This window comes from Heteronotia binoei, chromosome 9 (genome assembly GCF_032191835.1).
Source record: "Heteronotia binoei isolate CCM8104 ecotype False Entrance Well chromosome 9, APGP_CSIRO_Hbin_v1, whole genome shotgun sequence".
NCBI classification, from domain to species: Eukaryota; Metazoa; Chordata; class Lepidosauria; order Squamata; family Gekkonidae; genus Heteronotia; species Heteronotia binoei.
Window position 1 is genome coordinate 3651411 of NC_083231.1, and position 21853 is coordinate 3673263.

The window sequence follows — 21853 nt, forward strand, 5'->3', positions numbered from 1 at the left end:
CGAGCCAAGCTGTCAAGCATCGATATTTCTCAATAATCACTCTTTTGTTGTGAAATCAAAAGTTGCTTTATTGTAGAAACTCTGAAGCTTTACCAAGGACAGGATCCTTGGAAGTAATGACGTATACATGATTATACTGTTACTCTAGAGGATTAGTTCAAAGAATAACATACAGATGCTTTTTGAGTCACGGGTTCAAAGGTTAGTATATAGTATCTAGTTTACTACTAAGGAATGTAGATAATTAAAAACATCTCCGTTTCTCACACTTCTTCCAGACCTGATAAGAGCTGTCTGTGTGAATGTGGGGGAGAGGCACCTCACAGCCTGGCTGCAGTGAGAACATCGTTGGGCTAGATGGAATTACTGTTTGCCCAACCTTTGGAAAAAGGAGGGAGGCGATGGATACTAACGGCCTCCTTTCTGTTTAAGAACCCACCATTGTGCTTAGAAATATGCATGCTTGAAACAAGCCAGCCAGCAGCTTGGAAAATGCATTTAAAGTTGAAGTTGCTTTCTTTCCCCCTCTCTATCTGTTTTCCTTCCTTCTTGTCTTGCGGCTCTCAAACATCTGATGTTCATGTCTTGTGGGTCTCAAGCATCTGACATTTATTCTATGTGGCTCTTACATTAAGCGAGTTTGGCCACCCCCCTACTAGGCTGAATATCCATCCCCCAGCCAGAAGGGATGGTTGAGGACTGGAGTGCTGTGACAGCCGACACCTGGGATTTTTTGTTGTAGGCACTTCTTCAGCTTCTTGCCATGAAAACCTGCTGGGCTGCCCTTGTTCCCCTGCAGGAAACAGGTTCATGGAGCTTCTCAGTGCCTCTTGCCTTAGGAGTACACGGTGCCTATGAATTTGGGTTGTGTGCTGATAGGGAGACCCTGCCAATATGCTGCATCTCCAAGGAAAATGTCAGGATTGGGGGCGGGGGGGGGAGGAGCTGCAAAAGCCGTGTTGTGTGCTTGCGGGACGTGGACTCTGCTGTTCTTCAGCAGGGGTTTCTATACTCTGCTGACATTCTGGCTTTCAACAGATAAATTCTGAATGTCAAAGCTGACTAGGACAAATGTTCTAACTTTACTGGAAAACCAAGAAGTCTTAAACTATTGAACCACCTCCACATTTCCATAATACAGCATTTTTTGTGTGTGTTTGTTTCCTGGGGCATCCCCCTCCCCTTGGGGCAACTATATTATTGACACTTGAGTGCTCTCCTTGTTAATATGCATTCTCCCCCCCCCCCCCCCGCCATGCAAAGTGTGCCATTGAGCTGCAACCAATTCCTGGTGGTCCCTCAGAGCTGAATCGAGGTGTTCTGCCATTGCCTCCCTCTGCACAGCAGCGCCTGCCTGCCTTGGTGGCCTCCCATCCAGCACCATCTCTGTGTAACTTCGGAGCTCTGACAAGTCCAGGCGGCTCCTCTCCAGATACACCTTTCAGAGCTAGCACGAGAAAGAGCGTTAAAGGGATTTAGTGGAGAAGGCATAGGCACAGCTGCATACGCATACAGCAGTGTAACAGTAAGAGTCCAGTTGCACCTTTAAGACCACAGGTTTATTCAGAACGTAAGCTTTTGTGTGCTCCAAGCACGCTTCATCAGACGTGGAATCAGGTACAGTGAGCAAAGCTACATAGAGATGGTATGCCTCTGTCTTCACTGTGGAAGATGAGAAGTGTTTGCCTGCTCCAGAACCACTTATTTTGGAAGGGGTGTTGAAAGACCTGAGTCAGATTGAGGTGCCAAGAGAGGAGGTCCTACAACTGATAGACAAATTAAAAACTAATAAGTCACCAGGTCTGGATGGCATACATCCAAGAGTTCTGAAAGAACTCAAAGTTGAACTTGTGGATCTTATGACAAAAATATGTAATCTTTCATTGAAATCTGCCTCCGTTCCAGAGGAGATCCGGGAAATTACAGGCCAGTCAGTCTGACTTCAATACCGGGAAAGTTGGTAGAAACCATTATCAAAGACAGAATGAGTAGGCACATTGATGAACACAAGTTATTGAGGAAGACTCAGCATGGGTTCTGTAAGGGAAGATCTTGCCTCACTAACCTCTTTGAGGGGCTGAACAAACATGTGGACAAAGGAGGCCCAATAGTTGTTTACCTTGACTTCCAGAAAGCTTTTGATAAAGTTCTTCATCAAAGGCTCCTTAGTAAGCTCAAGGGTCATGGAGTAAAAGGACAGGTCCTCTTGTGGATCAAAAACTGGCTAATTAATAGGAAGCAGAGAGTGAGTATAAATGGGCAGTCTTCGCAGTGGAGGACAGTAAGCAGTGGGGTGCCGCAGGGCTCAGTACTGGATCCCATGCTCTTTAACTTGTTCATAAATGATTTGGAGTTGGGAGTAAGCAGTGAAGTGGCCAAGTTTGCAGATGACACTAAATTGTTCAGGGTGGTGAGAACCAGAGAGGATTGTGAGGCACTCCAAAGGTATCTGTTGAGGCTGGGCGAGTGGGCGTCAACGTGGCAGATGAGATTCAATGTGGCCAAGTGCAAAGTAATGCACATTGGGGCCAAAAATCCCAGCTACAAATACAAGTTGATGGGGTGTGAACTGGCAGAGACTGACCAAGAGAGAGATCTTGGGGTCATGGTAGATAACTCACTGAAAATGTCAAGATAGTGTGTGATTGCAATAAAAAAGGCCAACACCATGCTGGGAATTATTAGGAAGGGAATTGAAAACAAATCAGCCAGTATCATAATGCCCCTGTATAAATTGATGGTGCGGTCTCATTTGGAATACTGTGTACAATTCTGGTCACCACACCTCAAAAAGGATATTATAGCATTGGAAAAAGTCCAGAAAAGGGCAACTAGAATGATTAAAGGGTTGGAACACTTTCCCTATGAAGAAAGGTTAAAACGTTTGGGGCTCTTTAGCTTGGAGAAATGTCGACTGCGGGGTGACATGATAGAGGTTTACAAGATAATGCATGGGATGGAGAAAGTAGAGAAAGAATTACTTTTCTCCCTTTCTCACAATACAAGAACTCGTGGGCATTCAATGAAATTGCTGAGACTGGATGGGACATTGGCCTGATCCAACATGGCTTCTCTTATGTTATTATGGTAGGCAGTAGTTTAGAATGCAAAGTGGTACAAATTTAAAATCCATTGACAGAATAGTAAAATTAACAAATTGAGCAAGCCTTTGATCTGGGAAGCATGAGTATGAGAAACCAATAAAACAGTAACATGTCAAAATGTGAGACTTAAACACTGACTTCTGTTAATAAAAGCTCTTGTGCTGCTTGAGTTATCTTTGTTCTCCAGCAGGTGGCACACTTGCCTTTCTGTGAGAGTGTCTGATCTGATCTCTGCTGTTGCCTAGCTGCTAGGTCTCACAGTTAAAGAATCATAGAGTTGGATGGAACCTCCAGGGCCATTTAGTCCAACCCTCTGCACCAGGCAGGAGATAACACAAATATCTCCACCACACACCTACATCTCCAGTTACACTTGCTCCATGCCCAGAAGATGGCAAAAACCTCCAGGATCCCTTGCCAAACTGGCCTGGAGAAAAATTTCAGACTGACTGCAAAGTGTCAATCAACATTTCCCTGGGCGTATAAGAAAAGGCCACAAGAACTAAGCCCTGATGCAACCCTTCCTGCCTGCCTTCTCATGATTGGCCTAATTCACGGGATCAGCATCGCTGCAAGTTGGCCATCTTGCCTCTGTTTAAAAACCTCCAAGGAAGGAGAGCCCACCACCTCCCCAGGAGGAAGCCTGTTCCGCTGAGGAACCGCTCTAACGGTCAGGAAGTTCTTCCTAATGTTGAGCCAGAAACTCTCTTGATTTAATTTCAACTCAGTGGTTCTGGTCCTACCTTCCGGGGCCGTGGAAAACAAGGTGGACTGTGGAAAGATTAATACTGAATCTAGATAAAGCATTTTGACAGCATTCCAAAATGTTTTCTTGGTGCCGTGCACCTGTCAGTCCCTGTCCACTTTTACAACGGTTCAAACGTTTTCACAACTGTGGTACGTTGTATGTTGGCACAACTGAAAAGCAATTGCTGTGGAGGTCTCCTGACTACACACTCATCAATTCACAATGCCTAAGATCCCACCTAGAATATCTGTGTGTGTGCAGGGGGTGTGGGTGTGATTCTTGCTGATCCTTCCCCTCCTGCAGCGGTCCTGAGTGTTCCTCTGAATGCTGTTACTGGAGGAATGGAAGACCCCCCTCTCCTCCAGGAATAGCTTTGAGGGGGGATCCTGTTGCCTGCAGGGTAGGAATGCTGGGGGGGATCGCCCCCTCCCTTGTGCAAGATGCCTCTCTTCTGAAGGAGGGGGTTGGGGTGGCTGAAGATTCAGCTAGGAAGTCCCAGGATTCAGCTAGGAAGCCACGGGGGCAAACCACTGGGTGGGGCCATGGCTGAGTGGTGGAAGGATCTGCTTGGGGTGTAGAAGGTCCCTGCTAGCTCCAGTTCAACGGAGCAGGCAGTAGGTGATGTGAAGCTGCTAGTCTGATGAGGCAGCACTGACCGAGATGGACCCAGGGGGTCTGATTCAGTGGGAGGCAACTTCCAGTGTTCACTGTTCTCTCAGCCGCAGCCACAGCAGTGGGATAACAGGGCTCCTTGGAGTCATGGTAAGAGCAGCTGATGTCACATAACGAGAATTATTTTGAACACTGAAAAACAGCCACCCCCACCCTCTGTAAGGGCTAAGTAAACAAGGAAGAACCTTTAGTGGCACCAACTAGGCATGCTGCATGGGGACAGAAAGCTACAGTATCTTATTTTCTAATAGCCAAATGGGGCCCAGTTTGTGAATACTTAAATCTGCAGGTCGGGGCCCTGCTGACGCACAACAGATGGCTCTACAAACTTGGGTGAGCCCCCTCTCAGGTTGTAGAACAAGCTGAAAACTAAAAAGAGGGAAACTTAAACCACAACTTTTTACAAAGGTTTTGAGTGTTACAAGCAAGAGCAGAAATCAATTGTCAACAGGTAGGCAAGAAAGAGAAGGGCAGGAGAGGAAGTCAGAGGGCAAAGTGGATTCTTCGCACCTCTTCCCCATCTCTAGCACTGTTTATCCCTGTGGTCCTGCCATTTGCAAGGGATGGTAAAGTTTAGAGGGCAGCTGAGGTGGAGGTGAGAAGGGGCCTCTTGGCCCACCTGCATGCTGGTGTAGCTGCCGCACCAGGTGCCCTCCCTACATTTTCCTGCCAGTGTAACTGGAGAGACTGCCGGGAAAAGCAGCACTGGAGATGTACATGTAGGTGCAAAGAATCTTCACTCCACCCCCAGTGCTGCTGCTTGCCTCAGTTTTTCTTTCCTGCCTCCCATGTCAGCACCACCAGCCTCCTGTCCCACCTCCTCCCCCTGCCTAGCATGACTCCCTGTCCCCCCCCACACACACACTGTGGCCACCAGTGGACCCTGCAGGTTCCTTGTGGGTCCCCACTTGTCAGTACTTCTATTTCTCAACATGGCCCAAATTGTGACTCCTCCTTGGAGGTTTTTCAACAGAGGCTAGATGGCCACCTGACAGCAATGAAGATCCTGTGAATTTAGGGGGAGGTATTTGTGAGTTTCCTGCATTGTGCAGGGGGTTGGACTAGATGACCCTGGAGATCCCTTCCAATTCTATGATTCTATGAAATCCAGAGACTAGAGCTGTGAACAGACTTTTCTACAAATCTGAAAAAATCACGAATTTTGCAGAAAAATCTGAAATCTAATGCACACAAAGACTTACACATATTAAAGTACAAAATAACAAGAAATGCCAGTAGCTTTAAGAACCTGACACCATCAGTGACACTTTCTAGAGAACTGCAAGACTATTGCCAGCCTTCAAGCCTTGGTTTCTGTCAATGAAAGGCAGGGATGTTTTACACTTTAAGAGAGGACTCGTTGAGGCCATGGAGCAACAACTTGCTACCCTATTCAAGAACAGGCAACCCACGAGAGCCAGTGTAGTGTAGAGGAGCTGGGAAACCGAGGTTCAAACCCTCCCTTTGCTGTGGAAGCTCACATGGTGACCTCAGGTCAGTTAAACATTCTCAGCCTAATTTATCTCACAGGGTTGTTGTGAGGTTAAAATGAAGGAGAGGTGAATGAGGGAAGCTGCTTTGTGCAAAAAGGCTGGGTCTAAGTGGAGTAAATAAGTAAAGCTGAAGAGGAGCAGATGAAGGTTGGTTGGCTGGTGGCTGGAAAAGAGAGAAAGAAATAGGAAAAGCAAAGAGCGTATGGGGGCGGGCTGCCATGAAGGGGAGAGATGAAACAGTGAAGAAGGGGGGGAAGGCGATTCCGCCTGCACCAGGTCCTTGCGGCTCCTCTTGTCATCTAATTCCTGGAATGCTCTGGTTGCTAGTGGTTGCTTCCCTGTTCTGCCTTGGTCCAGTCTATATTTCTGTGCACTCAAAGCCATAAGAATAATGGTGTTTCCTACTGCCAGGGGATTTGCTTTACAGATAAATCTTGCCCGTCATGTTAAGACCAGTCTTCTGGTTCTTCAGCTCCCTTGTGGGCCATGCAAAGCACTTGATCCAAACATGCTTCCTGCATCTTGAGGGACTGCATCATCTTTGGGCCTTCAGGCTGTGCATTCAGCCTTTGATATAGAGGGCGCCTGGATCCCGTGTGTCATCCTTGAGTGAATTCCTTTCTTCCTTCACAGGTTTGTGATGTTCCACAATGTCAGGATCCCCAAGGCAAACTTGCTAAACCGAACTGGAGATATCACAGCAGAGGGAACCTACTCCAGTGCATACAAGGTAGGCGTTGTGCTTGATTAACCTCAGTGTGCTTCATGTCCAGAGTTAATCTCTGTCTCCACAGGATCCCTTTCATCCACTAATCCTTTTACTTCTTCCTCACATGCTGTTCAGGGCATTCTCCATCAAGGGTTGTTACAATAAATGAGGATTAGGACATTCAAACATTGTGTTGTCCAGGGTGGAAAAAAAATGTATGTTTTAGCCAATGCAGGCTTTCAAGGTGGCTTGCAAGCTGCAACCACTAAACTTTATTCGTGTATACAGACAAGTATAATACGCTAAAGCAAATATAAAAACCACATTGGCAAGTATAAACCGCAGAGATTAATAACTAAAGGCAAGTAAGAGTAGAGACGACAGCAGCAGCACTTGGAAAACCACAGTGATAAAATATCATAAAAGTCGGCAAGGCAGCAAGGCAGCAACAAAGAGCAAATGGGAATAAAGCAGTACTGCCCACAAGTCAGACTCAAATAACCCCCTAAAACGGGTGTAAAATGTCCAGCCTACAGGCCAGAACCGGCCTGCCCATGGCTTTCATCTGTCTCAAGGCTCTTTCTCCCCCTTCATCCCCCTCCCCTTCCTGTCCTCACCATTTGAAGATCCCATCTCCCTTGTCTTGTCTTTGCCTTCTGTTTCAGCAGGAAGGTCTTCTGGGCTTCCAGAATAAATGCAGAATGGATTTTACATTAAGGTCTCTTCTAGTAGTAGAATCTGTGTTCTGGGCCTGGAATGACGGGGCAGAGCCCAGCCTCAGAGTAGTCTGTTCTGGGGCCAGATACCTTAATGGAAAATCCATTTCGTATTTTCCTTGCAACTTGGTGTGTGCTGCAGTGATTTCAGTGGAGTGGAGCTCAAGTAGATTCACTTTCCAGCATTGCTTGCTGGAGTTGTCTCCTTGCAAATAAAGGGTTGATGTTTAGAGCCAGTTTGTCTCTTTAACCTAGGAACCCACAGCCAAAGGAGGAGCATTACACTGGAGAGTCACTGTCACTCCTAAGAGACTGGGGGCGGGGGGGGGGAGCTTGTAATGCCTACCCATTTCATGTTTTCCTAGGCTCAGAGCATTTTATGTTTAGTTTCTGCCATGATCCTTGTGCTTTTTCATGGTGTTTTATTTTAAAAATTGCATTGCCAAATTTCCCTCATCTTTCCATTTTAAGCAAAATATCACAAGAGTTTTAAGCATGTTTGTATCTTAAGTACAAAAAATAATATATTTAATTTGTTCTGTATCCTTTATAAAGTTTAAACCCCTTCTACCTGGCATTATATTTTATGACATGCGTGGCCCAGCCACATGAAGTCCCATTTATGTCAGATCTGGCCTTTCTAACAAATGAGTTCAACACATCTAAGATCAACAACACCCCCCCCCCAAAAAAGCTAAATAAATCTTCACCTAACATCAAAAGTCTACTTATTTCAGAGCCAAGCAGAAGCCTTCCATAACTTGGCCCTCTCTCTTTCAACTGCCACTAGACACCCTCACATAAGGCATGTAATGCTAGTCTAACTTGGCTGTAATTGCAGAACAGACAACTGTGGCTAAGTTTTGCCTTCAAGGAAGGGTTGGCCAAAGCTGGTGAAAGGCACAGCTGCAGCCTGAGATCTGACAAGACCTCCAGATTGACTCCCTTAGAGGAGGGAGCACCACCAGTCCTGGAACAAGGCTACTGCTCAGTGTACAGCCAAGCCTCTTGTCTGAATTGAGCTTCACTCTGAACTTTGTCTGTTTTGGCAAATTGTTGTTCATGGAAAAGGCTGGTGGGAAGCCTGTACATTGAAGCCATTCAAGGCATTTGTGTTGCCTTCTTTCCTAGGACCTCAAGCAGCGTTTGGGGGCTTCCCTTGGTGCTTTGTCCAGCGGAAGAGTTATGATCATAGCCATGTCCGTGGTCAACTTAAAGCTTGCTGTGTCCATAGCGATTCGTTTCTCAGCTACTCGGCATCAGTTTGGACCAACCGATGAGAAAGAGATTCCCGTTCTTGAATATCAAATGCAGGTAAAAACCAGCTGAAGCCCCTGGTGAGCATCTACCATAGACCAAGGATCCAGTGTCAACTTAAAAGTCTTTCTTATTCTCTGGCACATTAATTTGACTTTGACATACCACAAAGCTGGCTGACGAGCATTTTTGTTGGCTGTCGTTGTTGATGCCTCCGAGGGCCTGTCTCATGATGAGGAAGAAGCGGCTGCTGGGCTGGAAGAGCGCTGGGGGGGAGGGGGCTTCCCAAGGCCCAGACACAGCAGTAACTCGTCAAAGAGCTGCCGCCTTCTCCCTCAGAATATTTCCTGCGCTTTAGCAGCATGAAGGAATCTTGACCCCAGCAGTGGATTACTGGCCAAATAACTTTCCTGACCTATTACTGATTACTAATAGTTACTAAGCCTCATCTTTAAGAAACTATGCTCACTCGCATTTTAAACCACTGGGTCATAGGGATCTGAAGTAATGGGCGTGTGTTGGAGTGGATGTGGAGATGAGTGTTTGTTTTTGTGTGTGTTCATGTTTAGGAGGGCGATGTTGCGTTCTTGGCACGTTTTGAAAGAGAACTCTTTCCTCAGCATCTCCCAGTTTTCCCTCATGCAGATTCCATTTTTATTCCAGCAATGGCGGTTGATTCCTTATTTAGCAGCTGTCTATGCCTTGGACTATTTCTCTAAGTCATTATTTATGAACTACATTGAATTCCACATCGGCCTTCTAATGAAGGACAAGAGTCCACGACAGGTGAGAGACTGCTCCGGTGTTCTTTTGTGTGAAGAAGCCCCCAGCCCTTCACTGGCTCAGTTTGAGCATGCCCAGGTGTCAGGTGTGTGTGTGTGCGGGGGGTGACCCTGGAGTTCTTCATAATTCACAAAAGCGCAGCTTCTGCTGTTCTTCTGAGATGCCGAAATGGCTGTCAAGGCTATAGGTTTCTGGCTGCTTCCAGACTGCTTTAAAGCATTGCGTTAAATCAAAGTTTATATTGATTATTTAGATGCTTCCTAAATAAAAGTACATACTAAATGATTGCTGTAATTATAAAATACCGTATTTTTCGGACCATAAGACGCACTTTTCCCCTCCAAAAAAGTGGGGGGGAAAGTGTGTGCGTCTTATGGTCCGAAGGTACATACCTTCCGGGGGGGCGATCTGCTGCCTCTGCCTCTGATCCGGCACTTCCCCCGCGCCTGCCTGCCTGGCTCCATCTTCTTCAGGCAAGCGCTGGGATTGCTCCACGTGGCCCAACCGCAAACCCAGCGCTTTGCAAGTGCTGGCTGCGGAGGGAGCAGCATGCTTCCTCCTTGCCTGTGTGCCTAGCTTCAGCTGTGATGTTTAAAGCAAGCGCTGGGATCGCTCCCTCCGCCCTCCGATCCCAGCGCTTGCTTTAAACATCACAGCTGAAGCCAGGCACACAGGCAAGGAGGAAGCACGCTGCCCCCTCCACAGCCGGCGCTTGCGAAGCGCTGGGTTTGCGGTGGGGCCACGTGGAGCGATCCCAGCACTTGCCTGAAGAAGATGGAGCCAGGCAGGCAGGCGCGGGGGAAGCGCCGGATCGGAGGCAGAGGCAGCGGATCACCCCCCAGGAGGAAGGTGCGTCCTATCCTCCGGAGCGCCTTATGGTGCAAAAAATACGGTGTATTGATGTCAAGGTGAATAGAATCCCAGAAGGATTTAACTTGAGGTCTTTATTGTTTTTTAGAAGATGATGCACAACACATGACTTGCTTTGAGCTGACTTTTGTGACCTCCAATAATGGTCTCCTGCAACCGGCACCTGTGATAACTTTTGTAGACAGGTCCTGGCTGGAATCTATCCTATGAAGTGCTCTTTTTCCAAGGCTGCCCTGCTGCTGCCATCTGCCTCTTTCCCTCTGTTGTGACCCTGCCTGGCCTTGCCTGTAAATACTCCCAACCAGAAAGAAGGCCGGCCGGCCCACCCGCCTGCAGCACCTTGCAAGGAGACCCTCTGATACAGCAGGGAGCCTTTGGATGCTGACTATGCGTGTATGTAGCTGAGGAAGTGTGCCTGCACACGAAAACTCATGCCTTGAATAAAACTTCGTTGGCCTTAAGGGTTCCACTGGACACGGTGTTCTGCTGCTTCACACCAGCACAGCTGCCCGCCTGAATCTGTGTTGACTACTGTCTTCTTTACCTCCTTTGTGTATCAGGCTGAACTTGGGCGCGAGATACATGCCTTATCTACTTCGGGCAAGCCGCTGTCCTCCTGGCTCGCACAGCAGGGAGCTCAAGAATGCCGAGAAGCCTGTGGGGGCCATGGCTATTTGGCCAGTAAGTCCGTTTTTTCATCAGCTGCACAGTCAGAGGTCTAGACAAAGAGTTTTACTGGCTGAGATGCTGTTTCAAGATGGCAGGGGGAGGGGCATGGAACAGTGGCAGAGCCTCTGCTTGGCATGCAGAAGCCCCCAGGTTCAGTCCCCAGCATCTCCATTTAAAAGGCTCGGGTAGAACATGATGGGAAAGACCTTTCTCTGCCTGAGTCCCTGCAGAGGCACTGCCAGTCTGAGTAGACAAGACTGATGGACCAGTGCTCTGATGGCAGCCTCATGCATGCTCCTGTCTCATGGCCTCTGCAGAGAGTGGGGCGGCCCACCACAACTCCTCTGTCTGGAAAGCTGGATCTCAGTAGTTTCCCGCAAGCTCTGCTGACACGGCTGGTCGCTGTGCAGAAGATCTGGTAGCCGGCTTGAATGGGGAAGCCAGGCATATTATTAATGCAGTTGCTTTTGAATATCCTCCCCCTTGTTCTGGGCAAAGTTCAGAGATGATCTGAGAGACGGGAAGGGCAGGGGACAAAAATTAGAGCGACAGTGGAGGAAAACTTGGGTTGAGCTCAACAGTATAGTATGAAGGCTAGAGGAGTGCTCTGGAGAACCTGTTCCCTCCCATCGCTAGACAGCGCCAGGCCCCGTGACATCCTGTTGAGCCCTGCGGCTGAGCCAGAGTGGCTGCCGGCATCCTCCACCACCACGGCTGGGTCAGATCAGCTTTCGGTGAGGCTCCTGGGCTGCAGCACCTCCAGGCCCAGCGCAGATCCTCTCTCCCAGCTCTGATGCTTGAGTGCCTTTGCTGGGCTTGCTCAGAAGACACTTATGCCTTATGTAACCCCCCTCCCACGTATATAGAGAGCCCCGTGGCGCAGAGTGTTAAAGCTGCAGTACTGCAGTCCTAAGCTCTGCTCATGACCTGAGTTCGATCCCAGCAGAAGCTGGTTCACGTAGCTGGCTCCAGGTCGACTCAGCCTTGCATCCTTCCGAAGTCGGTAAAATGAGTCCCCTGCTTGCTGGGGGGAAAGTGTAGAGGACTGGGGAAGGCAATGGCAAACCACCCCGTAAAAAGTCTGCTGTGAAAACATTGGGAAAGCAACGTCACCCCAGAGTCAGAAACGACTGGTGCTTGCATAGGGGACTACCTTTACTTTGATAGGTAGGTAGGTAGACGGACAGACAGACAAGCCTGGGTTTGCCCCAAGTTTGCTGAAAAATCTGCTTAACCTCCATGTAGCTGTGGATTTAGATCCCCTCTGATGGAGGCCACGTGCAGCTAATAGTAGATAGATACATTCAAAGTTGTATTGTGAACTGCCCCAAATGGTCAAAGTGTAGTCTAGAAATGTAGAAATTGAATGTGTGTTCCTCTGTGCGGCAGCAGAAGGCTTTGGTCGACATTTTTCCCCCCCTGGGCTTAACTTTCATTGACAGGTTTCACCCTAGAATGGAGCAGTCCGCGTCTTTGCAGAGTAGCATGTCTGTATCTTAGCCCTGCATCTGTGGGGGGTACGGCTTGAAAACCTTCATGTTGTTTGCATGCAGTGAACCGTCTTGGTGAGATCCGTAACGACAACGACCCAAACTGCACGTATGAAGGAGACAATAATGTTCTGCTGCAGCAAACCAGCAACTACCTGCTCAGCTGGATGAGTGCCAGGCGCCAGGGTGAGTGCGTGGAGCTTGAGGGGGCAGCAAAGCCCGCGGGAGAGAGAGGCTGAGAGTGGAGGGTCAGCCCCAAAAGCAGCTTCGTGCTGGGCAGTCACATGGCCTTCTGATGACTGCAGGCGACTGGGCTCCCTGCTGAGTTGCCCTTGCACTGAACTGCATCCCCCATCCTGATGCTGCCAACATGAGGAAGGCAGACTGAGTCACGGTGCTCATTCCTTGGCAGCCGTTCAGCTGAAATGTTGCTAGCAATTCAGCTAGTACTCTGCTTTCCTCTAGTGAAGGGTAGGATTATGGGAAACAAGCCGCTCTCCCTGCCTTACCTGTATGGAATACTTACGTTTGTCCCAAGCCCAGTAAGGCCTTGACCTGGGCGGCCCGGCTAGATCTCAGAAGCCAAGCAGGGTCAGCCCTGGTCAGTATTTGGCGGGGAAAGCCCCAAGGAAGCCCAGGGCTACTAAGCAAAGGCAGGCAGGGGCAAACCACCTCTTGCCTTGAAAACCCCATGATGGGGTCACTAGAAGTCAGCTGTGACTTGGCAGGCCTTTCCATCATCATTCCCAGCTGGAAGAATGGAGAAGATTCCTGCTGGATTTTAATGTTTAGGGTCTGGAGGTGAAGCGTTTGCCACAGAAGAGGTGCTTTTGTCAGACCAGTGGTCAGTTTAGGCCAGAATCCTGTTTCATACAGCAGCCAGCCAGTTTCTCTGGAAGGCCAACAACCAGACATAGAAATTAAGATTGTCCCTGATGTTGCCTCCTAGCACTGCTGTTCAGAGGTTTGCTGCTTCTAGACATGGAAATCCCCTTTCGTGATTGTAGCAGAATGTGCCCGCTCTGGCCTGCAGGCCCTGCTCTCTCTCTCTCTCTCTGGGGCTTTTCTCACCACGTGGAGAGGCTTTTCTTCCACTCCCGGGTACCTCACACCACCACCTGACCTGTCTGTGGAATCGCATAGGACTGTAAAGTAACAAACATCGATTTTAAAGCAAAGGCTCAAAGGGAATCCAGGAAATTACAGATCCGTTCGCTCACGTCTGTTCCCGATAAATTACTAGAAACTGTTAACTAAAGACAGTGTATGAACTTGGCCACTGCGGAGGGTCCTGCCTCCCAGCTGCCCTGACAGTTATGTGGTGTGAGCTCAGGATAATGGGGCAGAGAGCCCTGGTGCCTCTTTGGGCCTCGTGGATCTGCTGATGTGAGGAGACATCTCTGTGTTAAGCCCGTGCAAGTGAAGTGCAGCATTGCACAGCAACTGCCTCAGCCAGTTATAGGCATTTAAAGCATAAACAGTGATTGGAGTATGAAGCTTGCATCCGAGAGTGCACAACTGGCTGTCATGTTTAAGTTTTAAAAATGCATATGGGCTTTTTAGAACTTTCCAGCTTACACCTTAGGACATTCTTCTAAAAAGGAATGGGAAAAAACCCAGAAATATGTATGTGGCATTAAGACCTTGCCGAGAAAACAGCTTCCTAAGAGGAGCTTGTCTCAGGGAATGCGCAGGTGAGCAGATTCCTGCCTCTCATTTACTTTCAAAGTTGCTGCTGCTGCTTGCATCTTCACACCCTCTGAATTGGTATTTGGGTTTCCTTTCATTGCTGTTTCAGACAGAGGTCCCCTGACATCACCACTGGGTTCTTTGGATTATTTGGAAGGCTACAGCCAGATTCTTCGCCAGAAATTCACAGCGACAGATGTTCATGACTGCATGGATTCCTCAGGTAACTCAGTTCCTTTTGCTCTTCCCATTCTACGGGCCTCTGTTTTCAGTGGGGCCTCTTTTTCTTTAGGTCTTTTGTGTTTGCTGCTTTGGGGGTGTTGTAGTTGGCAGTACTTGTGTTCCAGGGGAGAGGCCTGCTGTCATCGCCCCTCATGGGGGATGGATTTAATGTCCCAGGGCTTGAGGTTTGAATCCGTTTGGCTTGTGGTCGTAGAACAGAAGAAATACCTAGACAGTCTGTCATGCGCCATTGTCTAAACAATGGGAATTAATGTGTTTAGGACTGTATCCTTTATTAGGTGCTGAAAACAAAACATAAAAACATATACTTTATTATATATTTGTTTCTTAATTTCAATTTGTTAGGCCCCCTCCTTCCCTCCAAACAGGACTCAGGGCAGCTTACATCAGAAGGCAAATACAATAAAGAATACACTTAAGAGCAACATTAAAAGTACTTAAAACATCCGTAATAGAAGCATGCACTGTCCAAGGTGGTGGAAAGAGTTTCCGTTCCCACCAGCCCTCTGGGGTAGAGGAGATGTGGAGGGGGAGGAGATGGGGATACGAGAGTGCCAGACCATTGGGCAGTGTGTGATGACATGGTAATCTGAGTGCTGTTGAGTTGTCTGTTTATAGAATGTTTGTATTGTATTTTATTGTTTTATCATATGTTGTACTCTGCCCTGAGCCCTATGGGGAATGGGCGGAATAGAAATATACTAAAATAAATAAATAAAATTGCTATCCTCAGCCAAATGCCTGGTGGAACATTTCTGCCTTGCAAGCCCTATGGATAAATAGTAAATTCCACAGGTCATAGATGTTCTCCAGCAGTGACTTCCACCAGACTGGGGACCACCAGAAAGTTCTTATTCCCAGAGTGTAACACTCTTCCGGGGACATGCTGAGAGAGGTGGTCCCTCAGTGTGTCCCCGGAGGTTGAACATGCGCCCTCCACGGAGTCCCTGTGAGGCCCCATGTGGCTGAATTCTGGATCAGTCGGAAATTCCCAGTCAGGAGCAAGGGGAGGCCACCATAGAGCAAATTGCAGTAGTCTGTCCTGGAGGTGGCCGTTGCATGGGTGAGGAGTTGCTTGAGATTGGGGGGCTGTCTGTGTGCAAGAAAAGGTTTGCCTCTCAGTGCTTGTGAAAGAGAGCTGGCATTGTCCAGTAGAGGTTGCAAGTCATTGATGATGCATTGAACTGTTTTGAGTTGAGAGCTGTATGTGACCGCTAGTGGTGTTCTATTGTCTTTCTGGGTCTATCTTGTAACAGGTTTCCTCTGGCTTTGTTAATCTGTTTTCTGACTTCATCAGGTGGATACTTTAGTTCCAAAAGGGTTTGTTGTAGATCCCTTTGGTGAGAATCTCTGTCTGTAGGATTGGAGCAGATGCGGCTGTAGCATAGAGCCTGGCTGGATACAGTGGTTAGTTTGGTATGTTTAGGATGGTGGCTGGAGGCATGTAGGTACATTTGTTGATCAATAGGTTTCTGGTATAAGGTGGTGTCTATGTGTCCATTGTGTATCTTTACAATGGTGTCCAGAAAATGTATTTCTTGCATAGATTGGTTCATTGTCAGGTTGATGGTGGGGTGAAAGTCATTGAATGCCTAGTGGAATGGTCCAGGGCTTATTTATCATGTGCCCAGACAATAAAAATGTCATCAATGAAACCTAGGAGCAGTATGAGTGGGTGGGAGTTTAGGAAGCATTGCTGCAAGTCAGCCATAAAGATGTTGACATATTGTGGGTTGTGAAGGAATGTTGGTGATGTATAGTATTGCCTAAATGAGGTCATGACCCAGATAGAGGAAGATCTAAGTAGGGAAGGAATGAGCATGCTGGCTCCAGAGCACACTGAAGGGTATGGAATGATGTGGCTCATTCCAACACTTGGGTAGTGAGTGCCGGCATAAAGAACCTCATAGATGTGCCTCGGGCATGTCACTTTCTCACCGGCAAGTATTCCTTTATTGATAGAAATACACAGGCATAATATAGAGGATGCGTAAATTTGAATTTTAAAGTGGTCTGGTACTGGCTGCAAGATGGTACACATTTTTTATTTCTTCATTTGCCTTCTCAATCAAATTACTTGAGACACCTTTCATCTCATTACTGGAAGGGTTCTTTTAATGTTTTAAAATCCTGTGATCCATGTCAGACCTTTTATGAGTCATGACTTGAACAGGAATCATAGAGATGGAAGGGACCTCAAGGGTCATCTAGTCCAACCCCTGTACAATTCACAAATACCTCCCCCACATACCCAGTAACATCTCCCCCAGCCCAAAAGATGGCAAAAAAAGAAGAAAACCCTCCAGGATCCCTGGTGAAACTGGCTTGGAGAAAAAATGCTGCTCGACCTGGGGGTTGCTTTAAAAACTCGTAACTCTTAATTGCCTTGGAGGATTCTACCATCATTGTGGAGGTGCCAAATTGTTTTGAGCACACGTATTCAGTGGTGTGTCTTCTTCCATTTCTGTCATCCTTATGAATAATTTGTTATGAAAACCTTTGTTATGAAATCTTTTTATAGCACCTAATAATGTAGTTTTTAAATTGTTGATATATGTTTTTTATTCTTTTATAATTGCGATTTGCATTGTTTTTACCAGGATTGTTAGCTGCCCAGAGTCCGCTGGCAGAGTGGGCGGGATATAAATCTAAAGTCAATAAATAAATAAATAAATGAAATAATTTCAGCAGGGAGAAGAGAGCAGCCGCTTGCTGTCCATAGGATGCCTGCAAGTCACATAGGGGTGCAGACTTTGTTGCAGACCATCAGCAGGCTTTCCTCCTTGCTTTATGAGGCTTTCAAATACCTCAGTGAACACAGTCAATATGTACATGTTCTTTCTGCAGTTCCTCTATCAGCATACAAGTGGCTGGTTTGTTACTTGCTGCAAGAGAGTTTCCAAAAGCTGAGAGACCAGGAACAATCTGGCTGTACTGAGTTTGAGGCCAGGAACAACAGCCAGGTAAACAACTTCAATATATCCATGAGTTGGGGGGTTGGTTTGGTTTCGCTTAATTTTTCATGGACTCCACTTCAGGCCTGTCTCTGTCCGCTACCTTTTGCTTGCCCCCTCCCTTCCCCTCCCCCTCCCAAATACCAGGGCCTCCCAAACCCAGTAAAGCTACAGGTGATATTTGACAGTCACAGTAGTGGGACATGAGTGGTAAGATGTTCCAAAGGCAGTTCTTTTCCTGAATTGTTTTCCCTTTGGAGGAGAGAGTGCGGGGGACGTAGTAGGACACACTCTTGTAGCATTTGCCTGGTTCAGGAATCATACCAGAAGCTGCCTTCTACTGAATCAAACCACAGTCAATCTCACCCCAGTTAAATTTGTATAGTGGTATTACTTGAAAACTTTTCAAATATTCATGGTCTGATGGAATATAAGGAAGCTTCAGCCGTCATTTCTGAAAAGAGCGGGAGACACCACACCTCAGCCACTGCAGTTCATCGTGATTCTTATTTGTCAGTGTCTTTTTGTTGGATTCCATCATATTGTTGCATAGCTGAAAATAAAGTAGGTAAATAATATTTAGATTGTGTCTGGTTCCTTTTATATGGGATACTCCTTGTTCTAATATCTCTTGTAATACAGAGTTGTCTGTAATCCTACAGATTAGCATGTTTGTATTTTCGTTCACTTTGAATTTCACTTGTCCTTTCTTCAAGGTGTACTACTGCCGTTCCTTAGCGATAGCATTCATTGAACACACTGTTTTGCAAAGATACCATGACTATGTCCATGGGGCCGACACCCCAGCTCCTCTCCAGCAGGTACTGAAGCGCCTGTGTTCACTGTATGGACTGTGGTCTTTAAATAAGCACATGGCTGTGCTTTACCAAGGTGAGGTCCACATTCTGCCTGTCGGCCAGATTTAATGTTTGAAGGCCATGAAGCTGTTCTTCTGTTTTTCTTACGCCTTGTATTGTCTCCAACCTGGGAAGCTGAGCGATCATGGGGGTAAAGCCCCTTTTGTACGAGGAGAGGCAAAAGCAGTTGGGGGGGGGGGGAGAAGATATTGGATTTATATCCCGCCCTCCACTCCGAAGAGTCTCAGAGTGGTTCACAATCTCCTTTACCTTCCTCCCCCACAACAGACACCCTGTGAGGTGGGTGGGGCTGAGAGGGCTCTCACAGCAGCTGCCCTTTCAAGGACAGAGGCTCAGAGCGGCCTACAATCTCCTTTATCTCCCTCCCCCACAACAGACACCCTGTGAGGTGGGTGGGGCTGGAGAGGGCTCTCACAGCAGCTGCCCTTTCAAGGACAACCTCTGCCAGAGCTATGGCTGACCCAAGGCCATTCCAGCAGGTGCAAGTGGAGGAGTGGGGAATCAAACCCGGTTCTCCCAGATAAGAATCTGCACACTTAACCACTACACCAAACTGGCTCTCCTAAGGGGTGAATTGTGCAAGTCAGTTGGCAGAGTTGTGGGGAAGGCTGGTGGCTATAAAAGACCCCTGGGTTGAAGAGCGGGCTCTTAACTACAACTAGCCCTGGTTGCTGATTGGAAGGAAGTTCTGCTCCCAGAAGCAAGAAGCCTCTGGCAGGGGGAGGGGCTGCTCTTCCACACAGCACTTGGGAGACTTCTCAGTCCTCCGGCTGCCCACTCTGGAAGTGGGATGTGGGACCGAAAGCACCTTGCGACTGGTTTTTGTTCCATGATACTCAAGCGGGGGGGAGGTTGCTTTTAGTTCTGTGTCTACAGAGGGATGCTTTAGGTCTTACTCTCATCTGTAGTCTGGAGTATCTTTAACCCACTTAGATACGCTAGTCATCATGACCTATGATCTGGCCACAGTTATCCATCCTCTGATCACCACCAGGTTCTATAAGTACAGCACAGCTGCCTTAGAAGACTCCTTGGAAACTTCATTGGGTTCAAAATGGAGCAGTGTGATTGCTGACGGGTATAAACTACAAAGAATTTACCTTGCCAATACTTTGAAAATTATACTGGATGCCAGTTTGTCTGTGGGTCTTCCTGAGAACTGTGGCTGGGTCCTTAAGGGCCCTGGTCCCAGGCCCTGCTGGGTGGCTGTGGGGTCTGAAGACCTCCTGCCTGATTATCAAGACCCACAAACAAAGATCCCCTCCAGCTTCTTCTTTCTGACATATGAGGATCAGGGCTTTCCCCGTCCAGTCCCTGCCTGTAGAGCTTCCTCACATGGTCGTACCTGGTGCCTTCACTTTGGAGCGTCATGTGCAGGGAAAGGGTTTCTGGCCTCCCAGGTGTTTGGCAGGAAGGCAGCTACAGGGGGCTCCTCCCTCCCCACCTGGTTCTCTTTGCCCTCTTTGCTTTACTTGCTTTGTCATGCCCTGCAGTGTCTCATCTCTTGCCTTTTTATTGGTAGCTGCACCAAACAGACGTAAGCCTTAGCTGTGCTTATTCCTGTATATGTTTCCCAGGTGGCTTCGCTTCAGGTGAGAAGGCGGGCAGACTGGTGCAAGATGCCATTCTGGAACTTTGCTCAAAGGTATGTTCCAAACCTGGTCCTGTGAGATACTAAATGAGTGGCAGCCTCTAAAGGCCCCTGCTGTAGCATCTCGGTCTGGAAGTTTCCTGCCAGACTCCATCGTGAGAAGGGCAAGGGGTGTGTGGGGGGGGGGGGAGGAGTTCAGACTTTTCTTGCAGCTCTGAATGTAGTTTATCTATTTCTTTAACTGTTTATGCCCTGCTTTCTCCAAAATGGGGCCCAAAGCAGCTTACAAGAAAAACGAATACAGCAAAACAAGCATGTCTTTCAGGCTGGTCCCAGAAAACTTGGCTGGCTTGACTGAGGTCCCAGGCTGCGAGCCCTTGGCTCTTGCCCCTCAGGTGATGCCTCTGGTCACACCCAAGCTTTAAAAGGCACCTGAGACAATGGAGGGACAGCAGTTCTTAAAGAGGAGGTCACACAGCGGGCAAAGACATTCCTCATCTTATTTCTTCCCTCCTTTTCTGCTACTCTCCAATGAAAATGGAGCGTTATTCATGATCTCTTCTCATCTGGGTGAAATTGAGATGACTGCCTGTTAGAGCAGCCTAAAGAGCACCTGCGGAAGATTTCAAGGACAAGGTGGCTGGGAGGGAGAGACGGCTGCGGGGAGGAGGAGGAGGGTCAAGGGGTGTGGGAGAGAATGGCTTTTTCCAGGTCAGATACGTAACACATCCTGCCGACTGGGCCATCACACATATCTTGCACCTATTATGTATCTAAGAATGACACCTTGTCTTGAGAACTTACTAATATGCAAAAAACAATGTTGTTCGTGAACAGTTTCTTGTATTAGAATTGCCCTTGCATGTAGCAAGTTTGGTGCATGATGGAAAGACTGCATTAGGGGGGTGCATTCAGCATAAGCAAACAGAAAATGCCAGATCAGTATTTTGAGATATCATTTTTTTTTTTGCTTTTATTTGGGTATGTTCAGCTATATTGAGAGCCATGTGACTTAATTCTGCTTGGGAGAGGGACTCAATTAATGCAGCAGTGTTGCTTGCAAAAGGCATGCAAATGGCGGCATGCAGATAGAGTCCCAAGTTCTGAGTGAACCCCTGCTGTGGCCTCCCTTCATGCAGCACAGATTGCAGAAGGCATTTAAATGCCTTTGGCAAGCTGTGAGTTCACCTGGAAGGTGTGTAATCACCTTCTCCAAGTGGTGAGTTCCCCAAGAAATTCAGGAACCCCAAATATTACCTGAATTCCAATATAGCAGAATATTGGGATTTAGAAATATCAGGAAATACCAATATTTTCCAGGTTCAATATACCCGAATCCAAAAAATACTAGATTTATTTTTTTTCACACCTCTGGACTGTACTGAGCTGACTGACCTCGTTTATTACATCCAAAATGCTTTTAATGTAGTTTATTTTTAGACCAGCTTTCAACTAAAAAGTCCCCAAGGTAGTTTTCTTTTAAGAAAGCTGCAAGAAATCTAAACCACTTTTCAACATTCTGTCACATTCAAGTTTGATTAGAGATATAAAGTTTCTATAAATTTTGAAGGAAAAAGAGTTTTTAATTTGAAATTTGGGGGGGGGGGGACTTGAAATATGTAATTTAGCATATCAAAAGCCATAGGTTTGCTGAAAAAGCTAACATCTTTTTTAAATGCACCAAGGATTTTTTTAAAAACAAACCCTCAAAGCAATAGAACCAGAAGGTTTAAGAAATTAATACCCTTTGCAGTGGTTGCTAGGCATCCACAACCACATTGCTAGCCTTCAAGCCACTGTTTCCATCAGTTAAAGAGAGGATTCTTTCCAGGGCTGTTTTGGCCTTTAAGGGACTACTGGTGAGGGCCATGCCTAGCATTGATTACTGGGTAACTTGATACCATGCAACTGTCAAGTACTGCACAGTCTTCATTAATGATGAGCTCTATGATGAGAGCCAGTTTGATGTAGTGGTGAAGTGAGCAGA

At 47.3% G+C, this 21853-nt stretch overlaps 1 protein-coding gene across 1 annotated transcript in view; it reads left to right on the plus strand.

The window, feature by feature from the left end:
* ACOX3 (acyl-CoA oxidase 3, pristanoyl) overlaps positions 1 to 21853 on the plus strand; it is a 60134-nt gene that overhangs the window by 31982 nt on the left and 6299 nt on the right. Inside the window, exons 8-16 of the mRNA XM_060246161.1 lie at positions 6651 to 6747; positions 8574 to 8756; positions 9363 to 9485; positions 10913 to 11033; positions 12575 to 12697; positions 14310 to 14423; positions 17291 to 17406; positions 18114 to 18288; positions 19853 to 19920. Of these exons, the coding sequence (XP_060102144.1) occupies positions 6651 to 6747; positions 8574 to 8756; positions 9363 to 9485; positions 10913 to 11033; positions 12575 to 12697; positions 14310 to 14423; positions 17291 to 17406; positions 18114 to 18288; positions 19853 to 19920 (1120 nt within the window). The remainder of the gene's footprint in view (positions 1 to 6650; positions 6748 to 8573; positions 8757 to 9362; positions 9486 to 10912; positions 11034 to 12574; positions 12698 to 14309; positions 14424 to 17290; positions 17407 to 18113; positions 18289 to 19852; positions 19921 to 21853) is intronic.